Below are 22,658 nucleotides of genomic sequence, written 5' to 3'. Positions count from 1 at the left end.
TAATTGCTGTTTTTGGATATATTTTTTTCTTGAATTCATTATAAAATTAATGTATGAGGCATTATAGGAATTATGATGAATAAAAAATAGATGATTTCTCTTTAAAACTATTTTTTTGTTTTTCTCATAAGATACCCTTTTTTATTTGTTTTCTTATTTAGTACTTTTACTTTCCTTTAATATCTTAAATACTAGACGGACGATTTCGGAATTGCAGCAGAGCAACAATGTTCCGGCGGAACATATTAACATGATCTCATCATCCCCTGCGGGGAAGTGTTGGAGATACGGCGCCGGAACTGCGACCCGTCCCAGAGCCATCACCCCTCACCGCTCTAGGGTTCCGATCCTCTCCCTTTCTAGGGTATCTCCTCAATCTCTTCTTTCTTGCTGGATAATATGCTTCTTTCCGATCAGTATGACATCCATTTCTTTTTATGCTTGCTCTGCAATCGGTTTGAGCTGGCATTTGCGCTCAATTTTGGCGCCCCAATGATAGCTCTCGAATCCGTGACCACAGGAAGTCATTTAAGGTTCTTATATTGTGCGTGACAGTGTTGCGTTTATTAATTTGTAGTTATCATGATTATATCCATTTGGTTGTCGGGATAGACGTGTTTGACTGCTCGACAGATGCAGATTGTGGGCAGAGGATGAATCACTGGAGACATCCTGATATGTGGATGGCTGACTTCAACAGTTTAGGGTTTCGTGGATATTCTTTCCCATGTCCATTGCTCGGGTTCAAGGGGAACAACATTTTCTAGCGTGCAATATCCTCGTTCTTCTTCCGTGATGTCCATCTTTACAATCGGGTTTTGCTTCGAGGACTGCTTGAAGGATCCGATTGGATGGGGAAGTATAGCTAATTTGAACATTTTAGGGTTTCATTGGTTTTCTTCTCTGTTCCTAATGATTGGATTCATGGGTTACATAATGAGCAATTACAACTAAATCTTCATATCTTTGTTGTCTCTCGGTAGCATATATCCTTACTAGCTTACAATTTTTATACACTTCTACAGTTTCCATCCTTGCAATTGGAAAAATTCAGAGTGGAAAGAGAATTTCTTGGTATTCCTAACTAATAAATTTCTTATCCTTCTATGATCTCTATTCCTCACATTAGGATTTTATATTGTGGACTGGATTTGTATTGGAAAGGAAGATTATCAACTTTGGCTATCTTGATAGGCAGATAGCTGATTTCGATATTTTAGGATTTCATGGATTTTCTTTTCCATCCTGACTGAATGGATTCTCGGTGGACATCTTTTTGCAGCATGATCTTTCAGATCTTCATTGTTTCTTGGTGATGTAAATCCTTCCTAACTTTCAAATTTCTCATCCTTCTTCTATGATGTCAACTTTTTGGTAACCTTATGAAGTTATAAGTGGTTTTAATTTACTGTAAGACAATTTTATGCTCTTAATACATAGAATATTCTGGTTTAGCTAACATTTCCAACCATAGCACACTACTTCCTCTATGTTGATCGAAGCCATGTTATGTTTCACAATCAGGAGTTTCAAAAACCTAAAACGACTGAATTAAATGTCTATAAGTTCTCATTCTACTTCTATGTTGATCTATTAGATGGATGGGAATGGCTTGTCGAGTTGCTAATCAACAGTGATCATCCATGGAGAGTTTCTTTGCTTTATAACAATTTGTTGACGTTCCTCTTGTCTAGAGATGTAACGACATCCTAATTTGTGGAGATAGAAAGTTCTGATAAAAAAGAACAATAAGATAATAAAATAGATAAAACATAAATCCAAAATAATACACATGCAGCAATGAAGCCCACGTGTTCTGTTTATCTACATTCTCTTTGTTGTCCTCAGGTTTAAGACAAAAGTTTATGCAATGTATTGTTCTGTAGAAATTAAAGTTCTGTGATATCTTTTATGCTTATTTACAATTGCACCAGGGCTTTTGTAGTTTTAAATGATTGCAGACTTTTATTCTCTGTAGCATTCCTATGTCTCCAATTTTTTTGAGCATCCTCTACCAATTCTGTCATTTCCTCTTAATAATGTTGCGTTTCTTGTTTGCATAACTTTGGAACACTAGTACAGCCAGATAACTGTTATTTACCTAACATTTTCTTTGAATGCTTTAAGTTGTGAACCCAGAACTCTTTTCACTTCATTACTTCATTGTTCTTGAGATTAAAACAATGCAACTGCTGTTGAATATGCTCCTCACAGAGTATAATTAGATGAACCAAAGTTTTAAGTGTGTGTGCACATCTGTCCATCTCTTACACAGTTACATATTTGTTTATTTGAACATTCATATCCCAATTTATGTATAAATAGGCAGGGCATTGCATGGGGTAACACTTCTTTTCCTCTAGTTAGTGTCAGCTATCAGCTTAAGAATGCATTCTACTACACCTGGGATTGATCCTTCCCTTCAGCAGTGAGCACCATGTTTCTTTAAAGTTCCAAATCATTAGCTCCTTCAGTGAGTTCAAATCTACATGTTATGGAAACCGGAGAGAGAAAAAGCTGATATGATTTCATTCACTCACTCGAACTACCATCTCAAGTGCAATTTAGTGTGCAGACGCAGACAGCTTTATAACATGACTTACTCTTGTATGGAAGATACCACTACCTAATTACCATTTCTTTCTCACTGATTTCAAATATCAACTGGTGCAACCACCGCTGTCCCAGTATAAACACTTAATCTTGTGCTTGTTCTTATCAGCAGGAACATTGACCTTTTTCTTTATTACTTCTTTTTACGTTCATCAGTCTACTAACTAATGTAGGAGATGAAGGGTTTCCAATGGCTTGACAGCCTTGAGCTTCCGAGGAGGGGCTTGCAGCATTGAAGATGGTAGTGGCGAGTGCATGAACTTGCAGTTGGGGCATGAAGGAGATGACTCGCAGAGCATGACAAGGAGATGACAATTGATGCAGACTACCGCGACCATGCTGCCACATGAATTAGGTTGCTTCTTTGCTTCATCTGAATTTGTCAAGTTGGATTGCTCTTCTGAGCTTGAGAAGGATGAGATGTTGAGATCCAAATCTAGTTCATGTTCCTTGGGCCTGATCCAACTTTTCTTCAGGGTTTTCCTGTCCAAATAGTACATCCTTCCAGACTGCAGGTATTAGTTTAAAGAATGTCAGAAGATGATAAAATGCATGACAAAATCATAAGTACTGCCTTGAGACACAATAAGAAGTATTAATTGTATGCAACAGTATAACAAATAAGATGTATGTCGGGGGAGAGAGAGAGAGAGAGTGTGTGTTTACTTGTAGGTCTAGGCATTGTTCCCATTCAAGTGGCAAGGGATCATTAAGCTGAAGCTCAATGCTAGTTGGGCTTGAAATCTCATGACAAATTTGTTTTCTCTTCCTTCCAACATTTCCATCTGATTCTGAAGATAAGCTGTGTGTCTTCTGGCTTAAGATCGATGCATGTGGACCTAATGATAGCTGGGTCTGATCCATCAGTCTCCAGCCTCTCCCCTTGCTCAGCTTTTGATTCTCTCCCATTAAGTTGGATTGATTCTGAGAACTTTGTAGAAACCCTTTGATCATCCAAAACTAGCCTAGTGAAGAATCTACATATGCATAAAGCAAAAGAAGCATGGGTTGCTACAAAAAAAGAAAGAAAAATATGAGAGAGAGAGAACTTTGGGGAGGGGGAGGAAGAAGAGGAAGGGATGGGAGGGAGGGAATGAGCAGAAAATGGAAGCTTCTCACATCCTTTTGATATATTGGATCGTGCAGGAGAGGGTGCAAATATTAAAGAGTGTTCTTAAATGTCTTCATCCAACCCTATTTAAAAGGAGGGCAGACCTTGCATTAATAGTTGAATAGTGTGGCTTTAAATGCTGAAGTTCTCACCATCTAAAACAACTCCCTAAATGATTTCATGCCACCAAAGTCTAACTCTTTGCCACTCTCACCACCTGTACATGACTTCATTGATCAGTGTCCACATTCTGCACTAACTAGCTTTACTTGGTGTAAGTAGGAGTTAGCATAACTTTCAACTAAATTATCCATTTAAGTGGCTTTTTCCTGCAATAATCAAAGAATGAGCCATGCATACTGCTATCATATATGCTTCTTAGGACACTAGTGGAATGATATATAGTGAAATCCACCGTAGGATGGCTCACTTCACTTGTGGAACTTGAAGCAGCAGCAGTCTGGATTTACTTACAGTCAAACTTTTGTCTTTGTAATGCAGATATGTGATAGATGGGAACAAATGCATGCTGAACAATCACTTCTGAAGCAAGCATGACATCAGAGCTGGAAGCTAGCTTGAACCTTACAGAAGAATGCAGATACTGCACTCCAACCTGCAGTGAGTCAAAAAATGCATGCTTTTCTGATGTCTTGAAATCTTGCATGCACCATATGACCATCACGCAATTATGAACTGCACCTTGTTGGTTAGCATTAATTCATGAGCATGCTCAATTCCAATTCTCATCCACAAACAAATAACGCATCACCACGGTGGGAGACATAAAAGAACTATGCACAACCTCACCACCAGGCTTGCAGTAAATTTGGCCGAGGCATTAGGGAAAGAATAAATATGGTGTGTTGGGGCTTTTTGTGCATCTCCACCCGAATCAGGCTCAACAATAAATTGAGGCGGGCATGAAACCATTTAATGTATAATGTTATATCTACTGAGAGAATTTATGAATGATGTTACAACCGACGCATGGTAGGTTTTTGTAAGCCAACCCAATTTAGTGGCAGTTATACCAGATAATAGACATGGTTTTCTTCTTTTTTATTCCACTCATTTCACTCACAAGAATCATAAAGATTATTCCCTCCACCCTGGTATCACAATCAACTTGAGCTATTAAGAAAATTGGCTAAAGATTCTTTAGTTAGAGATTATACAAGAGAGTTGCTGATCAAATTTAAATGTGCATTAGTGGCATGTTTACGCACTGATTCTTCTGTGCTTGACTTGATAAGAGTAGAAAATTCCATACTCGTTATGCCAATCTGCTCGAATTAAGCTGCGTGAATGCTGGCCTTTATGCAGGGCACCGGTCTCTTCAATGCCTTCAGAAACAGCAATAAACAAGTGTAGTGTTATTCGTCTTTCTTCCGGGCAAGTAATGCAGCTTGTTCCTCCAGATATAGCTCACAGTTTCTGCCTTTCCCAATTCCAGGAGGAAGATGTCATGAATCTTTGTCCTTGCATACTCATCATGTTTCTGCTGGTTATCAAGGCAGGAAATGACAACTTCTGTTCACCATGTCAGGTACTGAATGGAACAAGAGCGAAAATTGTAATCAATTCAACCAGGCATGACTTGGTCAGTGGCAGAATGTGGAACAGGTCTCATGCTATACCTAAAACTTCTACATTTAAGTTTTCTGATTCTTAATACATTTTTCTGCTGTTTTAGCGGACAACGTTGTATCTGTTATCATCATGTTTAAATTTTTTACCTTTTATTACCGGATATATTAATCTGGAGAGAACTTAGGTAAATAGATAGAACAAATACATCCACAAGGTGAATAGACAAGTTAGTGACAGCATGATTGGGCTGCTGCTACAATCCAAACTTTGATTAAGTACAGCCTGATCCTTCTACATTGGTCATTCTTTTTAATTTGTCCACAAGTAAATGAAATATTAAACAAATAAGAAATGAAAATCCAATATTTGAAATATGAAGTGGTTATGCAACCTGGTATATGAAGCACCTGTTAATAAAAAAACACTGATTTTTGTGTATATTTGTGAAAATAGCAGGAGTAGGAATTAAGCTCCAAATTCTGTGTTTTTTTTAATGCTCTTGATGCCTCTGGTAGAAGTGTAGATAGATTAAAATGATCCTGAACACCTAAGTTCTCAAGGACAATGTTGCAGTAACTCTTTAGCTCTGTTACAGAAAGCCAGAGAGGCTCTTTAATGTGAGGGGAGGAGAAGAATGGATAACAATGAGGGATAAGAGGAAGAAAATAATGTGATAGGTGGAAGAAGGATGGAAAGAGAAAGGAAAGATATGGGGATAAGAAGTATTGCCAGTTACATACATTATGAACTATTACTCTTGAATCTGATTAAAGAACAAGTGAACTATATATATATATATATATATATATATATATATTGTTGCCCATAAACTTCTGTGTTTGTAATGATGTTCATATATATATATGACACCATTCTTGTTGATAATGATGTTCTAAACTACATTGTTGCCCATAAACTTATGTGTTTCTGAGATTAATCAACACTGTTAAGAAAAATTAGATACATGCACCCCAAGTAAATAAGGTCACTTCCTGATCAGTACTGGCCATTAAATGAAACTAATAGCTTCCTCCTTGTCTGTTCCATGCAGATCATCACCAAACAAGCAGTGCATTTAAGGCCAACCTACTGCAATTCTACTTGGTTTCAAGCTCATCTTCGACATTCAATTACAAAACTGCACCAGAAATCCATATTCTCACTCAATCGGCTCATTGATCTTAAATGCAGTATCCATTCATATCCCTATTTTAATGAGGATTCACCATCACCATCTCAAACTTAAAAGAGTCAATAAGTTTTCTGCATCAGAAATGAAATGAACTAGGTTGTTGAGTTGCCATGTAACTGGTGATTGTGCACTTGCTACAACAGTTTAAGCCGAAAAATAAGTACTAAATCAACCAAAGTAAATGCCCCTTCTTCATGTATGCAGCATGAAGTGATCTGAGACCTACTGGAGTTTCAAGGCACATGCCAAGGAGAAGATTTGACTGGAAGATCATTTAGTTTATTACTTATAGCTTGCCCAAAATCATATATGTCCTACTGATGCAATCAATACTTGCATGACATGTAATCAAATGCTCACGATCACTGTTCAGAGAGAGAGAGAGAGAGATCCTTTTCGGATTTCATGGGCGATATGCCAGGCCCGCCCGTGTGAGGAATCATGGGTGACGTGGCATATCGAGGTGGGTCTCAGGGCTGTTCAGCCGCGGCTCGCCTTAAGTAGATCCAAACTGGGACGGCCTGAGTCCGACTTTGTCGAACTGTTGACTCACTGGGCTTTGGGATCGGTTCGTCTCTCCAAGAAGCCCAACAAACCCGCCTCTCTATCCGGGTTTCAACGCCTAAACCCAAAGCGACGCCCTTCTTCTTGCGGTCCATACTCATCTCTCCTCCGCCTCCTCCTCCCTTCAAGGTTTCTTCTCTCCTCAGGAATCGCTGGGAGCTGCGCTCTTCCTTCTCTTCTTGTCGATCTGTGGTCGAGGTACGCCTCTGGATTTCTTTAGGTTCTTTCTTGCTTTCTCGTACTGATTCCCATGGACTTCGTCGAAAAGATTCGATTCGTATGGTTTATGCTCTCTCTCTCTCTCTCTCTCTCTCTCTCTTCGTTGTTTGTTTGGAGATTGCACTTCGACACCGCTTTTGTTTTCTTTGAGCCTGATGTGGTTTTTTAGGGTTTGTGCGGTCTCCTTTCTTCCTTTGGGTTCTGCGGGATCTTTTTCGTATGGAATCTGGAAACTTCGATTTGCTCTTCATCGACTTCAGTGTTTGACGTCCGAATTATTTTTCTTCTTGTGAGGGATCAAGTCGTGCAAATAACGATTTCCTTTTCAGGATCTCTTGATGGAAAATGAGCCGCGAGATTCGTCATTTTAAGTTGCTTTGGGAGTTGCGATCCTGTTAGTAGAGGATACAAGCTTTTTCTTTTCTTGAGGTTGGAAGATGCCAGCTACACGTATCTCAAGCAACAAACTACTTCGATTCTCCGTAGAACTTCTTTTTCGAGAAGGCCAGACGGGCTTGTTTCAGTCACATTCATTCTCCAGTCTTGTTGACAGCGTTCAAACCTTTCCAATTATCGATCGCTATACATCATCACAGTCTATTGTCGGAAAACTGTCCCGATCGGTTCCTTTTCCTTCTTTGGCTGGTTCATCTTGTCAATCGCGTATACATAACATTGGTAGCCTGGTTTCCGTGTTCCCTCAGAGGTCATTTATCCATTTTGAGAGGGATGTGACATCCACTTGCACTTCTTTACCTGGTGGAGCTACATGGGCTGTCCGCCACGATAGTCGGGATACACGTGGTTCTTTCTTGAGAGCTGATGCTTTTTTCCCCAATAGAAGTCTCGATTACTGGAAAAGAGTATGCAAGACTCTGAGATGTAAAGAAGTTTTGGGCTCTTATTTGGTTTACAATCAGTTCTTGTCCGAGACAATTGGGAAAAGCTTGTCTTGTAATTTTTTTGCACAGGGTGGGATTGAGTTATTTTCATTATTCTTCACATCATGTACTACTGGAGCAGCTCCTGTCCTGTCTCTTGATCAGTCTCCACGTGAAGAGCAACTTGATAATCCTTCATCTGAGTCTGACCAGTATGCTTCTGCCCATCTTTCTTGTTGGTTTTCAATAACTTGACATGTCTCTTGTTGCAAAGTTCTTGGATGATCTTTCTTTTTTTCACATGTTAAAGTTTGTTAATTATGGATGATACTATTTGTGGTTGGCCTACCGGGAGGATAACTTTGGCTGTATGACACAGGAAAAAGCCAAGTAACAGAGCATTGAAACTACTTTCTGGATCGTGTTATTTGCCACACCCAGATAAGGAGGAAACTGGTGGTGAGGATGCTCATTTTTTATGGGACGAGCAGGCCATTGGTGTAGCAGATGGTGTTGGTGGGTGGGCCAATCATGGGGTTGATGCAGGCCAATATTCTAGAGCACTTATGTCACATTCAGTAGATGCAATTGAAGAAGAGTCCAAAGGGTCCATTGATCCATTAAGGGTGTTAGAGAAAGCTTATACAAGAACCAAAGCTGAAGGATCTTCAACAGCTTGCATTATTGCTCTCACAGATCAGGTCCATCCCCCTTTTGCATTACTGTATGCATTTCCTTGTAGTGCTTTCCAGTTTATCCTCCAATTTACAGAGGATATTGTATAGCATAAAGTTCATAATTTGTTGGGGAAAACCATTTAAAAGGATCATTCTACTTGCAAAAGGAACCATCTTTATTAACTTCATATTTGTATTGCTAATTCTTGTAAAGTTTCTAGGAAAGGACACTGGTCTTTTTCCATCTTTTGTTTATATTGGTGTTTTCCAATTTTTGATATTTTTCCTGAACTTATGTGCTTCTTTATTTGAGAATGTCAATGACTTAATTGGTAAGATATTACTTGCCCTACCATACTGCCCTTAGTTCATTGTTCATTTTGTTTAAGCCTAGATGCATTAAAGTATAGGAAGAATGACTTTTATAGTATATAATTACTAGAAGCCTGTATTCCAATGTATCTATGCCATCACAGTTGTGAAACTATGGTAGGTAGAAGATATAATGTACTTCTTTTAGACTGATCTCCTTTTTCCATAGATAAAAAATTTTAGGTGCATCTTAATAATCGACAAGACATTTGCCTTGTTAAATATGTTATTGCTTAGCAACAGGTTGATTAGCCATGAAAGGCTTGGCTCCATCTATAGCTTTTCTTTTTGAGAGCTTGCTGTTTATGGGCAGTGTCATTGTAAAACTAGATCCCACATAATGTTGGCTGAATTCATTGTAATCTTTGATGGTTCTACAACCTGGAAGCTATGTTACCTGATGAGTCAGATATTGGCATATGCTTTGAAGTATTTGATCTGTCCTTTCAAATCACATTGGGTGCCAGAATGGTATGAAATGTCAATCCAGCTAATGAAGTTCAAGACTTGACTTAAACTCAGCCTGCATAAAATCAGCAAGCCAACCTTTTTCTGCTTAGGTAGATTTGAAGTATATATTTTATTTCTCTCTTTTAAGTTGTTTCTCTAGACTTGCTTTGAGTTTTAGGCTTGACTAGTGTTGTAATGGATGTTTGGTGGTTCATATGCTATCAAAATAAAATTCTAGTGCAGTTTTGTTTGAAAAAGGTACTTAACTTTTTTCTTTCAAACTCTTTAGCAACTAGTGGCATACCTCAAAGGCACTTCTAAGATGATCAGAGTTTGATATGAGCTTATCTGATGTTGTTTGTGCATATAAAGATTAACATCAGCCTCATTCTTCAAAATCTGTCTTCTAGCTGTGCTTTCTTGAGAAGCATTCTTAAAGTTTAATTATCGAACAAGTCTTTTCTTCTTAGTATCACTTATTCCACTTAAAGAAAAGGCATAGCGATACTTCTTTCAAATAATAGTTAAGTGATACTTCTTTTAAGTAATTGTTAACTTGCTTTCTGTTTGTCCACTAGATCAGCTATTCAGCATTGAATTCCAGTTGTGGTATCTTGGGTCTTTGATTCAAGCATTAACTTCTATACCATGAATAAGTGACCTGTTAGGAGTAGGGTTTTCAAGCCATTTATGAGCTATCAGGAAGGTTGATGAACCAAACTTGAGCCCAATGATTGACTCTTGAACAAGCTTGTTTATGGGCTTGTGAAAGGAGGCTTGTCTATACATAGTTAATATATTCATAATGTTGTCACTTAATTGTTCCATAAACTCCCAAATATACTAAATACAAATTTTATATATTTATTGACTAGCTTATCTAGTAAAGGACTTGAACCTTAATAGAAGGTTGTGGCATTGAATCTAACATTTGCCAAAATAAATGTTTTTATCAGCTCCCATTGATTCAAGCTTGAGCAGCACAAAGCTTGGCTCGGTTACAACCCTCTTCAAGAGATGAAAAAGTTATGACCTTCCTTGTCTTGGACAAAGAGGCTTTTTTGTCTGTTGTCCAGGAGGTTTGGCATTAGAAGGAATCAATTATAAGAGCCAAACATGCTTGGAGGGAAGGAGGATGAAAGGGCAGAAATGTGCATAAGGAGGCTAGAGGGATTAGTTATCTTGCTTCCCTTCGTCTTTCTTCATCATCTGATTATGTACTTAATGAGCTGTGTTTAGACTATAGAGCGGAGTAAAATGTTCCAGAAATTTTTGATAAAAATTTTAAGGACACTTATTTTGGTTTGTGAAAATTTTTTCCTTTCTCTTTTCCGTACCTTTTATTGTGGTTGATCTGATGCTTTGTGCCCAGCCTATGGATTCCTAAAATAGAATATATATGTTCTGTCCTAAACAGTAAGTTCTTCTGTAACTTCTCAATCTAAACTTGGTAAGTCAAGCACACATGATCCATATGCTATGCGATGATTTATACATTGAGAGTTTATCAGTACTTGATGTCTTGATGCATGTCCAGGGTGGTGGAATCACCTCACTGGATCTGGAGCAAAGGCCAAATGGGTCGTAGGTCCTTATCTTGAACTTGACTCACATAATCCAAAGCAATCTTTATCCTTGTTTCAATTTTAATTTTCTCATGCATGTTGCAACTTGACATATTTGTTTTCTGCTTCTTAGAATATGTAACTATTGCTAACCTGCCTCTGTTGCAATTGTCCCTGTAGGGCATTCGTGCTGTCAATCTTGGTGACAGTGGTTTCATAGTTGTTAGAGATGGATGCACTATCTTCCGGTCACCAGTGCAGCAACATGATTTTAATTTCACTTATCAACTTGAGAGCAACAATGCAAGTGATCTACCTAGTGCTGCCCAGGTTAGCATTTTTTGTCTTACTTTTGACTCTACCATTTGTGGTGCTTTTTTCATTAATCTTCATTTGGGCTTGACGAGGTGATGCATGTACTTTGATTACCATTTGTGCTACTCTTGAAGAAATATGCACTGGAGCCTATGGCTAGTCTTAGAGTCATTTGTAACCTGTTGTACGTTGTTCTTTTTTTAACTGCAAAAAGAAGTCTATTAAGGTCTTAAAATCTACAAAAAGATGCATGTAAGTCATTGTGCAAAATAGAAGATAATTCAGGGGGAAAAGATTCAGGTAACCAAAAAAAAAAACCTATCTATCCTACCTTTGATTGCAGCTCAATACATTCATGAAAACAGTGTACAACAGTGAATGACAACAGTTGAAAGAGAAGGTTTCTGATATCCACAACTATAACACCAATGCTCCAAGGTGGATCCTGATAGTGTTCAGCACTTCTTTGAGGATTGTTGAATCGGTGTCAACCTGTAAGGCCTCACATTGTAAGTCAGTCTTGTTATGTACATAACATTGTTTTGCAATCCTGCACTATCCCTTCGTGATCTCTGATGATGAATCCCAAGCCGCTACCATGCAAAGGAGAGGAACCATCAATATTGATCTTGACCTATGTTGGACTTCATTCCAATCGATGGAGTTCCACATGATTTTGAGTGGATTCTCAGGGAGCAGGAATGGAGAGGTTATGAATGTGGGAACCAAGGGGCCTTTCGTCCCCTTTGGTTGTAGGTGTTTGGAAGGATGATAAAGTTACAATTTGTCTTCTTCATCTTACAGTCAGTGGAAATATAATGTTGCTAGCAACTGATTACCATTTATTTATAAGAAGTGATATAAGTAAGTTGGTTTAGGCCAAACCATGGGCAAGCCGTGATGTTAGATTTTAGCTTGTGCTTGGACTAGTATGAATCACATTTTATTGTCATTTAAGGGTCCTTGCTAGTGTCTTTATGGATACAACAACGACAAAGTCATAAATCACAACTATTTATGGTCAGTTATATGGATTTTTTTATCGTCATTGAGATCTGTAAAAAGCTATATGTTAAGTTTAGAGTTTTTAAATCTTTATTTATAGTTTTTATTAAAGTCTTTTTAGGTTTTCGTGTGCCTCTCTTCAAACCACTAACCTTGATCATTTCACCTCTTCTGACTATCATATCCAGACGTCTCTTAAGCATATACTCATATCATCTTAAATTTTTTTTTTTCATTTTATCCTCTATCAAAGCAATACTTAGTTGTTCGCAAATAAGAGTATCTTTTTTCCTATGTTTCGTTGTAACACTACACATTCATCTCAACATTCTCATCTCGGCAATGCAAACTTTTTGTATATGTTTTTTAATTATTGAACACTTTGATCCATTAAGCATTGTTGATGTCATAATTATTTTATAAATTTTTTCTTTTAATCTCAAAGATATTCGATGATCGCACAAGACTCCTAACACCCCTCATAATTTTAAACATCCTGTTTTTACTCTATGAACAATATCTTTATCAATCTATTTATCTTGTTAAATAATTGATCTAAGATGCATAAGGCTTTTACTTAAAGAAATTTTTTGTTCATTCAACTTAATTATATTATGCTATCTATTCTTAGAATTACTAAAATTACATCTCATAGATTCAGTTTTAGTCTTTAATCTAAAATCTTTGGTTTCTAAGCATTGCTTTCATAGCTTAAGTTTATAATCAATTCCACTTAGACTCTCATCAACTAAGACAATATTATCAGCAAATAACATACACTAGGGAGGTCTATCATGTGAATAACTGGTAAGTTCATCCATTATCAATGTGAAAAAGATAGAAACTTAATGTGGATCCTTAATGTAATCCTATACTAATAGGAAACTCATTGGACACACTCTCTATAGTTCTAACATTAGTACCTACATTATCATACATATCTTTAATAACATCAATATAATTAGTGATAATATTTTTCTTTTCTAAAACTCACCATGATAAATCTTCAGAGATCCTATCATAGATTTTTTAAGTCAATAAAAATCATATGCAAATCTTTTTTTTTCTCAATATATGCTAGCAAATCATTCTTGCTGGAGTCTTTATGGATGCACTACATAAATTATTATTATCATTATTGTTGTTGATGTTATTTGCCTCTTAAGTCAATTTTTATGAGCAGGTATTCAGCTTCCCAGTGGAATCAGGTGATGTGATCGTTGCAGGAACAGATGGACTATTTGATAACTTGTACAACAGTGAGATCACAGCTGTTGTGGTTCACGGCATTAGGGCTGGTCTGGGACCTCAAGTGATGGCTCAGAAGATAGCTGCATTAGCTCGCCAACGAGCGCAGGACAAGAACAGGCAAACCCCGTTCTCGGCTGCTGCCCAAGAAGCTGGCTATAGATATTACGGAGGCAAGCTTGACGACATTACTGTCATCGTATCCTACATCACTGCCTTCGGCAACCAGGCCCCATCGTGTCTTTGTACATAACACACACTATTATGACAAGGTATGTGATGAACGATGCCTTTCTTGTTCCAGCTTATACCATAGAAACACTTTAAAATAAGAGATTGAGCTGCATTCTGGCTTTACAAGTTAGTGGATGTTCTGTTCTACACAATGTAAAGAACTCAAACTCATAAGGCACATTCTAGGTTGATCAAGGCTCGTGGATTCTACATCATGTTGCTCTGCTTCTGGTCATTTGCTGCTGAGTTATCATGTCGAATCAACCCATTTTTCTGCACGAAGTTGTAAGATTGCTGATAAATGCAGACCATACTAGCCCAAGAACGCAGAGACTAAGAATGATGATGTGGGCGGCCTATTTCATTCTGTCATATAGAAAAGAGGAGGCTAATCATCTAGTTTTCAATTTCTGAAGCACTTCTTCCGACACTGAGAGGCTAATGATAGTATGCTAATGGATGTAAATTTCTCTCTCTAAGTCAATGCAAGCAGTCTGATTTCTCCTCTCTCTCTCTCTCTCTCTCTCTTTCTTTGCGTTGTCTGCGAGGAAGGTGAGAGGAGACAACTCAGGAGGACGGCGAACGGCACTCAAACAAGGCCGTGGGAAGCAGGAACTGTCCTGATCAGCATCGACAAGTATCGAGGGGTGAATCAGATGGTGGATATGTTAATATAGATGCATAGTGTAAATAAATAAATAATTTAACGTTGTTTTCTAGTTAACATTACAAAATCTCAGTTATTTTTTTTTTTTCCGTAATCTCGATTAAAAGAACCTTCATGTCACGGTAGGTCCATTATTTTGTGTTACCGGAGTGAGACTATTGGTTCCATTCAGCTTTTGCTAGGGAACAACAATCCATATTTTTGGCTAATTTGTTCATATATGGAGGAAATCTATACTTGTCGTGACCTGAACATGATGCAGTCGCAGTGTCTCCTCTTAACTGTATGCTTGATGCATATTGTTCTCTTGTTTTGATTTTGACTCGATTATCTTTTCTTGGACAGCCAAGCTAAACTGGGAAGCTGAGTGCTGCCAGGCATCTATCTGTTAATCTACAAGTAGTGTAGCTTTCTTGGTGCTTGATGCTGCAAGGCCAACATGTGTCTGCATCTCTTGTGACGAGGAAGATGGACGGCCATGAAGAGAGGAACTATGGATAAGGTTGAGTTCAGAAACTCCCACGGACACCACCCCCCCCAGGGGAGGAGTCCCCCACATGAGTTACTCGAAACTCATCTGCATCCTGGCGCACACAGCTTTGTGGTGTTGAAGAAACAGTTCAAGGGCAGTGTCAGATGGAAAGTTTCGCACGAGAAGAGTGGAGACAAAAGTCAAAAAGCAGAGTTGCAACACACAACATTCCCCTCGAGATGATTGGTCGCTTCTGTTGGATTGTCTCTTTCATTCTTTTCTCCATGGGATTGGTTCTTGACATCCGATGATGATACATACCTTTCGACCCCTACGCAGCCTTTCAGTTCCCTATGATTCAATGAATCTTCATCTTATCTTTACAGTTTGTTCAAGCAGAGTGAGTCCATTAAGTGAGGACAATTGACATGATGACGAAAATGATTCGACAGGGTTTCTGTGTTTCTTGTATGGCCTCGTCCAATGCAAGGAGACAGAAATGACATCTTGTTTGGTGTTGATCCATTCGATTGCTTTGCATGGCGGGCTTGTTGACGGCTGCAAGAATGCATCGCGATGGGTATTCTGGACATCATCGAGTATGCACACGACGACTCGAAGAGTCGAACAGTTGCAGCGAGCACTTTACAGAGTAGCACACGGTCAGAGTGAAGGAAGAGCAGAGGAAGAAGAAGCACAAAGCAACAACATCCCCACTGCTTCACACTGCGAGTACACCCCAAAACTGGTCGTTCCTGTGATCGTTGGTGAGAGAATGGGCTTTGGGGAGAGGGATGTTTATATACATGGATGATTAATCACATACATAAACCACAATTAAAATAGCAGTCATCTTCATAGTCCATAGAAATATGCCCACTCCATCATGTAGTTGCCGAAGTCAAACTCCTGTATGTACATGAGCTCAGCTTCCTCCGCCGCCACTCCTAAGTCTGCTACTAATGGTTGATGACTCGAGGTTGATGAGCTCGGGCGGCTGCCGGCGACGGCTTCCTTCATGCTCAGCGAGAGCTTCCTTATCTCCTCTTGTGCTTTCGAAAGCTTCTCCTTGAGCTGCATCACCTGCCACGGTTCCATGCAATTCCAGTCAACCTCGGAGGAGAAGCGGCTGAGCATCTCTGTGCAGGGATACCTCGTTCTCGAGGTGGCATTTCTCGACGACGGCGGCCTCGTGGACGGGCTTGAGCTTCAGGTAGGCCTCCTCCACCTGCTTGCTCTTGTCCCGAGCCCGCCGGTTCTGGAACCAGACGGCGACCTGCTTGGGGTCGAGGCCGAGCTCAGTGGCCAACCGGAGCTTCCTCCCCAACTCCAACTTCTTCTCCTCCCCGAACCGCATCTCCAGCAACTTCACCTGCTCCTCGCTCAGCCGCCGCTTCTTCGCGTCTCCCTTCGCCTTCTTCCTCCTCCGACGCGCTCTCCTCGCTCCTGCAGTTCACATGACGACCGGGCCATCGACACAGGCATCACAAGAAGAGACAGGCGAAGTAGGCCAAACCTCGAGGCATCTGAGGGTGGAGTTCGGAAGCGGAGAGAGCGGAGAAGTGCATCATCTCTCCTTCCTCATGGATCATGCAAGACTCGGAGGCCACACCACCATTCTCCATCTTCCGACCTCAAGAAGAATAGCAGTCTTCACTGACGCGAAGCTTCGTTGGAGGCCTATTTATAGGAGCGGATGGACTACAATGCCCGCGCATCATGGTGAGATCTACAGGAACGCCATTGCCATATATGTGTAGAGACGTCTGCAGAGGTGATAACTTAACAGACTTCCTCTTCTCCTCTCAGCGCTGAAGTCAAGACAAAGAGGCCAACGATAACATTAAATATTGTGAAATGACGAAACAACCCCTCTCTGTGGACTTAAATTACGGATTGGATTTTTTGGTGTTATGTACTACAGGGGCATTTTTTGAATAGCGGGGGTATTCGGGGATGTGCTTTGTTTGCTCTCATTTGAGGCACTGAGTGGATTGATGTTTTTGTTCTTATTGGTGTCATGATTTTTCATTCTTTCAACTTTTTTGAATTAAGGATGTATAATTTTGACCACTTTTATTAATATTTAGATAAATATTTTAAGAAGGTTGAGATGACTTTCTAGAAACCTTGGTAATTAATACTGTTAGAAAAAATCACTATTAGTGTTGATTAGATTGTTCTCACACTCAAATTAATAATTGAGGTTTCTTAATAGGTATAAATTTGTCTTAGAAAAAGAGCTATTAGTATAACACCAGTTATTAACTTTTATATCTGATCTTGGATGAGACAATGTATAACCACTCAATGTCTCCCTCGTATCGTTTTATCAACGTGAGTGATAGGAGGGAGAGTTTCGAACGATCTATTTTGGACTTTTATCCATACCGACTATATAAGATATATAATGGGTAATCTGAATCTTTTTTGTTTCATGATAACGATAATTTCGATGTGACGTTTATACGTCGGATGATGATTGATCATTAATAATATTTTTAATCAAATTTCAAACACATTGGAGGATAAATAGGTAGGTTGATATGTCAACTAATTTGATTTTATATATCACAACAAAGCTCAAAGTGAAGTAAGACAAAATGTGGGAAGCATAATGAGACATTCTTTTTGCTGCTGACTGTTGTGTCATCTTCAATACCATCCCACATGCCTCATCATTTAGTAACATTGTCTTGGACGTCTGCTCTGTGATTAGCTAAAAGTTATGCCCAAATGAGTAAATTAGAGTTGGACACCATTGATATTAAGCTTGTTAATCACCATCATACAATGGACAAACCTTACTATTATGTTAGCTACCTGAGCACCTCAGAAGAACTCCTACATGAGAATACAAATTTTGTGTAAGATATATCTCAATCATCATAAAAAGATGAACAAACAAGCCAATAAAACAGCTACACACAATTTTGGAAGAACACATATAAATGGTATATATGTTTCCTCAAAACCTTCCATCTTATTTCTTCTTCACATCTCAAACATCCACCTGTTTTAAAATAAATATAATAAACAAAATAATGAAACAAAGAGAGGGGAGATTATGTGGCATGCAATATATTATCAAGGATCCAATATTTATCCCTTTGTCTCTACTACTATTTTGTCTCTGTTCTTGTTGTACTAATCTTGTTTTTAAACTGGTGAATCATTTCATGAATACATTTGCCTGAAGACTTGCAACAACACAATGATTCTCCAGCTGCTGACTTCAATCACAATAGTAGAGAGTATGTTTGGCAGATGAGTTCAAAGGCATGCAAATATAGGAGAGAAGAGTGGATAGCTTGGAGAAATGGAACACTTGGAGAAGGGCACATGGTGGGTGCATACCTTGGAAGCTTTAACACGCGTCTCCATGGCCGAGGACTCCCAAGGAAGAAGGGGGACCCTTCGCCTTATCCCTCCACCTGTCGCCATTCACTGTCTTCTTCTTCTTCTTCTTCTTCTTCTTCTTCCCTTCATGCAGTTGGAGATGATTTCAAGTGCTGTTCGAAACTTATAATCTAAGGTTGACTGTGTTGACAGACATCCTCTGCATATGAATTCTAACGCGTTAGAGAATGACAAATGGAATCATCAGATCTGTCATATCATCATCAATCTTCGAATTACTAGACCGTAAATAAGTAAGAAATCCTCCGACAGCATGTCAGGTTCAGATCTCTTCTCTCTCTCTCTACCTTAAGTATTCCATCTCGGAGCTTCTACTCGAATAAGACATCGTCATCTTCATCTTCATCTTCATCTTGCAATAAAGAAGCATGGAGATCACCTAAAGATATCTGTGGATCCATTCACGGATGATATGCGACCCAAAGACACTGCTGATGACATTCTATACATGCATATGTTGTGCAGTATTTTGGTGTCACAAAAAAACTATGACTTGGAAGCCTTCAGTACTCAGTTAATGTCGTTAGAACAAGTCACAAACTGCATATCGATTCATGCACGAAAAGAATCCATCCAAATGCAAGAAAAATGAGGAGTCGGGAGAGGTTCGTTTGCCTTTTGTCTTTTGCCTCTACAGGCTACTCTTTTTGTCCAACCATCTGCAGTCCTATCCCATCCTTTGCATGTAACTCGTGCATGAAATGAATGTAGCCAAAAACATTACCAAATGCAAGAAAAATGAGGAGCAGGGGAAGGCTCTTTTGGCCTTTGCCTCTTCGTGATACTTCTTATCCTCAGCCATTTATAGTCCTATAGCAGCATCCTTTTGCATTATTTCCCTACCTTTTCTGGTCTTCCTTTGTGGAACATTAGAAGAAATATCTTCATCTTTAGTTTCTGAGACACCCACATTTACTGTCAACATAAATTCTAGATGGCTACTTTTCTTATTTCTTGAACTGAGAATGTTTTCGTGATTCGAATTCTGATCATTTAAATCCAAAAAAAAATTATTAGTGCTGAGAAAGCAGAAGATGTCAGTGTGAGCATTTCAGTGCAGTGGCTTCCTGTGGGCGAAGTAAAAGGCTGTGTTCATCAGATTGGTGCACTTATTTGGCTGACTCCAGTCTTTGATGAATCATTTCACATGTGTTCTCATGCAGTGGGTGACATAGAAAAGGTAGCCTTCAATGAGCCTTCTACTCCTGTTGTCTTCATGAGGTCATTCACAGTTGGGACATGCAAGTTCTGCTTGGGCTAATACTGTCTTAAGAACATCAACATCACCAATGGTGTGCTCTATCTATAATTTGCATGATCATGTAAATCTAAAATGTGCATGATTATGTGTCACAAGTTGTTGTTTGTCAATTCACTCCATGAAAATAGATTTATATATATATATATATATACGCCTCGTCAGCTCGACACAACGCCTAATATAATACCCGTCGACTCCTTATTCCTAAATAACTTTCTCGCTAAGCGTCAATGATTATTATTTAGCTTAGGATTGTTTCTCTCTTAAATTCTTATTATTATCTCTAACTTAAATATTAAAGGAGTCTTTGTCGAACACACTCTATCTAACTTTACAGAATAATTTGACTATTAATCAGACCTAACCTGATTGAATCAGCAATCACAGAGACACATCTCATAATCAAAAGTTGCATTAAAAAACCAGTAAAGTAAGTTGACACACAGAACAAGGTGTGGAAATGGGAGGAGGAGATGAGTCATTCATTGATTGAGACAGCAAAGTTCTCCAAGTTATCAACAACCCAGACTGATTGAATCTAAAGTAACTGTACTTATATATAGTATATGCAACTGATGGAGGTGGAAAAGAGTGCATTGGGAGGAGGTTGCGCATGCTCTGTGTTGGATTCCTTCACATGCCTATACCACACAGCCTTTTGACAAACCATGGTTTATGTCCTTAAGCAAATCTTTGCTGTCCCTATCTCAGACACACCCTATCCCCTGTTTCCCCATTACCAACTTTGTCATGCCTTGCCAAACCATCAAACCTTGGGTGATGATCCACCAAATCTCCAAGCTCTAAGATTATTTCTAGATTAATGTGGTCAATCCAATCCTACCCTTAGAGCATTATTGGCTACTTGTCATTAAGCATGCTCCTCGGAGAGTGTCATCTTATTTAATTCCTAATAATCTATTGACGTATGTTTTACGTTTGATTTTTGTCGTTTATCATGTAAAAGATTATCGAACCGTATCGTAATTTGTGCCATTTTTTAAGGGATAGCGATCGTCACGAAGACCGAGGTAAATTAGCAAAAGTGCTTCATCACATTGTGAGAGGACCAATCACTGAGCTTAATATGATTGTTAGTGAAGATCTTCCTAAGCTTAGGTATGAAATGTCAAGGCAACTCTTTTCTGCTTTGGCATTGATCGAGGACCTAGAGTGAAAGTTGCTGTTTGGGTTGACAGAACAGGCTCATAGCACCAAAATCTAGACCATGTGAGAGTTATTTGAGTCAGATATGATAGGCTTTATGCTTAATCTTGATTAGTTAGGCATTAAGAATGATGATTTAGGGAGGAAGTGGACTGGTAACACCTCTCAGAGATCGACAGGTGGCCATCAAAATATAATTTGCTTCAGAGAACATACACAGATCCCAAGCTGCCATTTCTTTTTTTTTTGTGTGTGTGTAAAGGGAAGAAGATTTAATTGGAGCTTGATAGCCACTTGGTCTTTTCTTATAGACATGTCACTACAACTGAAAGGACAATTGGATAAAGGTTGTTGTCTTCTTCCTTGAGAATCCATTTGTTCTCTCTCACATTTCAGCTTAAGCTTGAGAGCTTGCTGTCACTGCTTTAAGAGCTCATTTATCCAACTTGCATGAAGCTTTGTCATGGTGAAACCTGTAGGTATGAGATTCAAATTGCTGCTGGAGGTCTGCACTGGATTGTTGAGAGAATGATTGGCACTGAACACTTTCACATCTTGTAGATTTTGTCTGTTCTCTCTCTCTCTCTCTCTCTCATATTCTCCTCATGGGGCCTTCAACCAGCAGAAGAGCCTCCAAGAAGAGGTGTTAGCAACTCATATTTCAAGTAATTCTAAGATTCAAACTGTTAGTGTAGCACCAAAGTGACTTCCTCAAAGAAGGCCAAATGGCCTTCTATAGAAGTTGTCAACAAATTCCTAATCTCCATCATCTGTTTACTTAGAGATTAAGAACTAATTATATGCAGCACAAATCACTTGCTTCCTCTGATTAACATTTAGCCTAATATATACATACTGTGGAATGATTCATCCCTGATTGGTTTTACAACATCATTTTTTGTGAAAGCTGATGGACATAGAAACTCACACAATCTATGCAATTTTAATGGAGAAAGGGAAAAGAAAGAAAGTTGTATCATTCTTTGATCATAATTGTATTTTATCTGTCGTGTCGCGATCACATCATTGTTCGATATTAGCAGTTAGCCTCCACATTAGATTTCGCTCTCGATCGGTTCCTGTATTTAAATTCAACTCTACTAAGCATTCACCATTTATGTAGAGATGCATTAAGGTTGCTCTGCAAAGATGCATCATTGCAGAAGTCACATTTTAGGTTGATCCAGTGAAACAAAGAAATGAAGGGCCAGGCTTGCAAACTAAAGCACTTCACCAATGCCTAGCCTTGGCAATAGGGGTGTCATTGATTAGCATTTACATTGGAGAACCCAAAATCCAGTGATGCAATTATGTCCACCAAGAAGAGCATGCAAGATCAGCCTGAGAGGAAACCATGGATTACTGATGATGTTGAAGGTACCTCTGCACCTCACAAATTTCACATCCTAAGACAAATTTTCAGAACACTGCATGCTGCTAAGATTGGTTTTGTGATGTGTTGGTTGATTGTAAAGGTTATTTCTAGCAAGTATTTCTCTTGCTTACTCCCCAGCTGAGATGACTGCATGTTAAGCATCCACAAAGAGGTTTCTTTGAACATTTTTGGCATAAAGAGAATAATGCAGGATTAATTTCTGCACCTGTTCATTGCTGGATCTTCCAGCTGCTCAA

At 38.9% G+C, this 22,658-nt stretch overlaps 3 protein-coding genes across 13 annotated transcripts; 1 reads left to right on the top strand and 2 right to left on the bottom strand.

Annotated features, from left to right (window-relative positions):
- Window positions 1-200: 200 nt before the first annotated feature.
- LOC135645276 (probable protein phosphatase 2C 55) lies at window positions 201-15,561 on the top strand. Of its 11 annotated transcripts, none has more exons than XM_065163503.1 (10): window positions 201-364; window positions 640-2,968; window positions 4,226-4,345; window positions 5,051-5,119; window positions 5,274-5,350; window positions 6,369-7,271; window positions 8,553-8,874; window positions 11,418-11,567; window positions 13,741-14,077; window positions 14,226-14,546. In XM_065163503.1, the coding sequence occupies exons 6-9, from the start codon at window positions 6,847-6,849 to the stop codon at window positions 14,056-14,058; spliced, it is 1,215 nt and encodes a 404-aa protein (XP_065019575.1). In that variant the 5' UTR covers window positions 201-364; window positions 640-2,968; window positions 4,226-4,345; window positions 5,051-5,119; window positions 5,274-5,350; window positions 6,369-6,846; the 3' UTR covers window positions 14,059-14,077; window positions 14,226-14,546. The 11 variants fall into 11 exon arrangements, with proteins under 11 accessions (XP_065019575.1, XP_065019578.1, XP_065019577.1 ...); XM_065163506.1 differs by having other exon boundaries at window positions 5,051-5,123; XM_065163505.1 differs by adding an exon at window positions 3,090-3,128 and having other exon boundaries at window positions 5,051-5,350.
- Window positions 2,778-3,718, bottom strand: LOC135645277 (uncharacterized). Its single transcript, XM_065163507.1, has 2 exons — window positions 3,280-3,718; window positions 2,778-3,122 (listed from the first exon to the last, which is right to left on the bottom strand). Exons 1-2 carry the CDS (start codon window positions 3,565-3,567, stop codon window positions 2,778-2,780), a joined length of 633 nt encoding a protein of 210 aa, XP_065019579.1. The 5' UTR covers window positions 3,568-3,718.
- A 381-nt stretch (window positions 15,562-15,942) lies between the features above and the next one.
- Window positions 15,943-16,849, bottom strand: LOC103995787 (homeobox-leucine zipper protein HOX14). Its single transcript, XM_009416482.3, has 3 exons — window positions 16,695-16,849; window positions 16,332-16,624; window positions 15,943-16,261 (listed from the first exon to the last, which is right to left on the bottom strand). The coding sequence occupies exons 1-3, from the start codon at window positions 16,801-16,803 to the stop codon at window positions 16,034-16,036; spliced, it is 630 nt and encodes a 209-aa protein (XP_009414757.2). The 5' UTR covers window positions 16,804-16,849; the 3' UTR covers window positions 15,943-16,033.
- Between the last annotated feature and the right edge of the window lie 5,809 nt (window positions 16,850-22,658).

This window comes from Musa acuminata, chromosome BXJ3-8 (assembly GCF_036884655.1).
Source record: "Musa acuminata AAA Group cultivar baxijiao chromosome BXJ3-8, Cavendish_Baxijiao_AAA, whole genome shotgun sequence".
Taxonomy (NCBI): domain Eukaryota; kingdom Viridiplantae; phylum Streptophyta; class Magnoliopsida; order Zingiberales; family Musaceae; genus Musa; species Musa acuminata.
The sequence above is the reverse complement of the archived record's forward strand: the minus strand, read 5'-3'. Positions and strand labels throughout refer to the sequence as shown.

Coding starts and splice junctions, on each gene's coding strand:
- LOC103995787 (XM_009416482.3), bottom strand. CDS start 16,803: ATGGAGAATGGTGGTGTGGCCTCCGAGTCTTGCATGATCCATGAGGAA. Junction 16,625..16,694: donor CCACCCTCAGATGCCTCGAG/GTTTGGCCTACT, acceptor TGTGAACTGCAG/GAGCGAGGAGAGCGCGTCGG. Junction 16,262..16,331: donor AATGCCACCTCGAGAACGAG/GTATCCCTGCAC, acceptor GAACCGTGGCAG/GTGATGCAGCTCAAGGAGAA.
- LOC135645277 (XM_065163507.1), bottom strand. CDS start 3,567: ATGATCAAAGGGTTTCTACAAAGTTCTCAGAATCAATCCAACTTAATG. Junction 3,123..3,279: donor AACAATGCCTAGACCTACAA/GTAAACACACAC, acceptor TAATACCTGCAG/TCTGGAAGGATGTACTATTT.
- LOC135645276 (XM_065163497.1), top strand. CDS start 7,730: ATGCCAGCTACACGTATCTCAAGCAACAAACTACTTCGATTCTCCGTA. Junction 8,386..8,552: donor CCTTCATCTGAGTCTGACCA/GTATGCTTCTGC, acceptor TGTATGACACAG/GAAAAAGCCAAGTAACAGAG. Junction 11,568..13,740: donor ATCTACCTAGTGCTGCCCAG/GTTAGCATTTTT, acceptor TTTTATGAGCAG/GTATTCAGCTTCCCAGTGGA.